This window comes from Buceros rhinoceros, unplaced genomic scaffold (assembly GCF_000710305.1).
Source record: "Buceros rhinoceros silvestris isolate BGI_N320 unplaced genomic scaffold, ASM71030v1 scaffold37653, whole genome shotgun sequence".
NCBI classification, from domain to species: domain Eukaryota; kingdom Metazoa; phylum Chordata; class Aves; order Bucerotiformes; family Bucerotidae; genus Buceros; species Buceros rhinoceros.
Window position 1 is genome coordinate 4,164 of NW_010406018.1, and position 3,461 is coordinate 7,624.

At 60.2% G+C, this 3,461-nt stretch overlaps 1 protein-coding gene across 1 annotated transcript in view; it reads left to right on the forward strand.

The window, feature by feature from the left end:
- The window catches only part of RHOT2 (ras homolog family member T2), a 10,301-nt gene that overhangs the window by 3,106 nt on the left and 3,734 nt on the right, over positions 1-3,461 (forward strand). The window contains exons 6-10 of the mRNA XM_010133936.1: positions 264-365; positions 761-859; positions 1,121-1,229; positions 1,513-1,633; positions 2,467-2,551. Coding sequence (XP_010132238.1) covers positions 264-365; positions 761-859; positions 1,121-1,229; positions 1,513-1,633; positions 2,467-2,551 — 516 coding nt within the window. The remainder of the gene's footprint in view (positions 1-263; positions 366-760; positions 860-1,120; positions 1,230-1,512; positions 1,634-2,466; positions 2,552-3,461) is intronic.

Consider the following 3,461-nt stretch of genomic DNA (forward strand, 5'->3'; position numbering starts at 1 on the left):
CAGTGTCTTCTCACTCCGTCTCGCTGGCTGTAGCTGGTGCTGGAGCTATGTGTTGGCTCTGGGGCTGTGGAGTGGGCACAGCAAAGCCATGAGCATGAGCTGGAGGTTTCTCTTTTGGTTTTTCCTAGCGGTGGACAGACATTGCTCTGTGCTTTGCACAACTTGTCTGGCTCAGGAAGCTCCTATCAGCCTTCTCCTGCCCCTTGTCACCAGCCCATTGCTTGTCCCTGCTCTCAGGGCTGACTTTTCCTTTGAATCCTCAGTGCTCGGCCAAGAATCTGAAGAACATCTCTGAGCTTTTCTACTATGCCCAGAAAGCTGTGCTGCACCCCACTGCCCCGCTCTACGACCCAGAGGAGAAGCAGGTAGGAACCGTGTAGCTGGCAGCCCCTGGAGAAGTCTCTGTCCCGTCCCAGCGCTCAGTTCTGGTGCTGCGCTTTTGTCCCTGGGTGGGAGGGTGCAGAGTTTGGGCCAGGACACCCAGAACAAGGGGAACGCCCCCATCTCCTGTGCTTGGCTGAGCATACCCAGGCTGGAGAGATCTGCAAGGACTGGGGGCGTGTTAACCGTGGTGGGAAGGGCCCAGGAGAAACCTTTTCCGTGGGTTGTCCTGCTGCCGACTCCCAGCGGTGGTACTGGCCTAGCTGGACCGTGCCCCAGCCAGTGCAGGAAGGGAACCGCCCTGAGCGTGTGCTTTCAGGAGGAAGAGCCAGGTGGAAGGTGGTCCCTTTGTTTTGTCACTGTGGTTGGTCTCTTGCAGCTGAAACCTGCGTGTGCACGAGCGCTGACCCGGATTTTCAACCTCTCGGACCAGGATAACAACCAGATCCTGAGCGATGATGAACTCAACTACTTCCAGGTAGGGCTGGCTGTGGAGCTGAGTTCCCGTGGAAAGCCCTGGGGTCCCCTTTCCACCCAATACCTGTCGGAAAGGCTTGCCTGTTCCTGGCACTGCCTGCAGAGGAGCTTGGTCAGGGTCTAAGGCGGTAATCCTGTAGCTGGGTGGATTTTCTCTCCTAGAAACACCATGTCTTTGCCAAGGGAGAGGGATGCTGGTGAGACAAGGGTTGTGCTGTCTGTGTGCTTTGTTAATGATGGCCTTCTTTCTCTCGGGAGGTAGAAGTCCTGCTTTGGAAACCCTCTGGCCCCTCAGGCCCTGGAGGATGTGAAGATGGTGGTGTGGAAAAACACCACAGATGGGGTGCAGGACAACGGCCTGACGCTGAACGGTAACGGCACAAGGGCTCTGCGCTCCTTCCCAGTGAGGGCTGGAGGGACCCAGGTCCTCCAGCATGTTCCTATGGGCCCTGTCCTAGGGCTGAGCCTCTTGGCTCTCGGTCTGAACCTCGTTAGTCCCTGAGCCGGCTGTGGTTGCTGGAGCTCTGTCCAAGCAGCCTCGTTTCCCAGGGAAAGCGCGTGGTCTGGAGGAGTGGATCCCTGAGGCTGAGTGCTTGGCGGGCCCCACTGTGTCTGACCAGCCCCCCAGGCTGATCTGCCTGATGTCTCCTGCAGGCTTCCTCTTCCTCAACACGCTCTTCATCCAGAGGGGCCGGCACGAGACCACCTGGACCATCCTTCGCCGCTTTGGGTACGACGATGAGCTGGAGCTGACGAATGACTATCTCTACCCGCAGTGCGTATCCTGCCGTGGGGTGGGGCGGGCAGGCTGTGACATCCCCACAGTGCTCAGCTCGGGCTCCCCAGCACCTTTGCTGGCTCCTTTCTGCACCCTGGTGTCTGTGGCGCTCCTCAGCTCAGGCTGGATCCCCACCCCTAGCTTCTCACCTTCCCCAGTGGGCAGGAGCAGGCGCGTGGGGTTGGCGATAAATACAGCGGGCCTTGGAGCTGCTGACTGTGCTGCTGGCTCCCGTGTAGGTGGGGAGTGAAGGCCTGTCCCTGACTTTCCTTGACGTCAGTGAAGGGTTTTTGAAGGCTGTTCTGTCTCTGCCTGAGCTGAGGCAGAACAGCTCTGTCATTCTGGGAGCAGCGAGCTGTCAGCGTGGCCCTCCTGGCTGCTTCCACAGCTGCCGTCTCTCCTCTGCTCCCTGCTGCCCTGGGGGTGGTGAGCTGGCAGCAGCAGCAGGGTTTGGATCGTGAGCTGCCTCATCCCCTCCCCAGACAATGCAGGGAGGGGAGAGGGCCCCTGCTGGTGGGAAGCACCCCAGGGTCAGTGCTGTGGGCTGCTGAAGCCCTGGGCAGGAGGCAAAGCGAGGCCTATGTGGGTGTCCTGGCTGCTTGGGCAGCACAGATGTGCTGAGGAGAGATCGCTGTGCACCCTCGAGGGCGGCTCCCCAGAACAAGGGGCTATGTCAGGGAAGAGCCAGGCCTGGAGACAGCTGCTGGCCTTGAGCAGGGAAGGAGAGGGGAGTTGTGTGCTCCAGGTGAAACCTGGGTTGGCCAAAGTCCCACTTACATGCTGCCCTTCGTTCAGGGCTTGAGGAGACTCACTTGCGTCTTTTCCAACAGGTTCCGTGTTCCCGCCGGCTGCTCCACAGAGCTCAACCACTTGGGCTACCAGTTCCTGCAGCGGATCTTTGAGAAGCACGACAAGGTGGGCAGCCTGGGCAGCAGCTGGCTGCTGTCCACCCCCCTGCTGCAGGGAGCAGAGGTGGCACTAGTGAAGGGTTTTCCTCTGCCTCTGCGCTCCTGTCGTGGCTTCTTGCTGAGATTTTGGGAGCGAGCTGTAGGTAGTTTGGCATATCAAGAGTAAGGGGGTCACTACCCTTGACCAAAGGGTAGCCAGTAAAGTTTGGGCCTTCAGGGGATGGATCTGAGTTACTATTGAGCTGTTCTAGCATCGTAGTGCCCAACCACAACACGTGGGATGGCAGGGAGCTGCTGGCCTGCAGCCACTGAGCAAGCACAAGCATCTGCGCAGCTGCCGGCCCCGTGGAGGGTGTGCCGGGCCGGAGAGAGGGAGAGAAGGCAATGGATTTGTGCCACGCTCTGGCGTTTTGCAGTTATTCAGATGTTGGGGTGTACCCGGGGTACAGCAGCTCCATGGCCACAGCATCGACGCACGCCCCTGCGTGTCCAAATGCTGGCAGATCCTCTGTGACATGGCCCTGGGGCGCAGCTGCCGCCTTGGCTTGTGGTTAGCTGGTGGCCAGTGGCCCGGTGGCTGCACGCAGAGGTTAGTTACTGTGCAGCATGAAGGCCAGCCTGGGGTGGTGCGGGCTGCAGCGGGGCTGGCCCCAGAGCAGCCTGGGGCTGTGGGGTGAGTGGATGAGTCCTGGCACTGGTTCCAGTTGCAGCGGCAGAGCAGAACTGGCCTGTCTCTTGCGTGGTGATGGGGGTCCCTCGGGCACAGGCTCTCTGCAGGCTCGCACAGCTCTGGCCTTGTTTGCAGTTGATTTCTGCTCTTGAAAACGTGCCGGTGTCCTGCCGCAGCAGCACGCGGGGTGGCCGGTGTGCCAGGGACCCTCTCCGGACCTCGACAGTGCTTGGCGTGGATGCAGGGA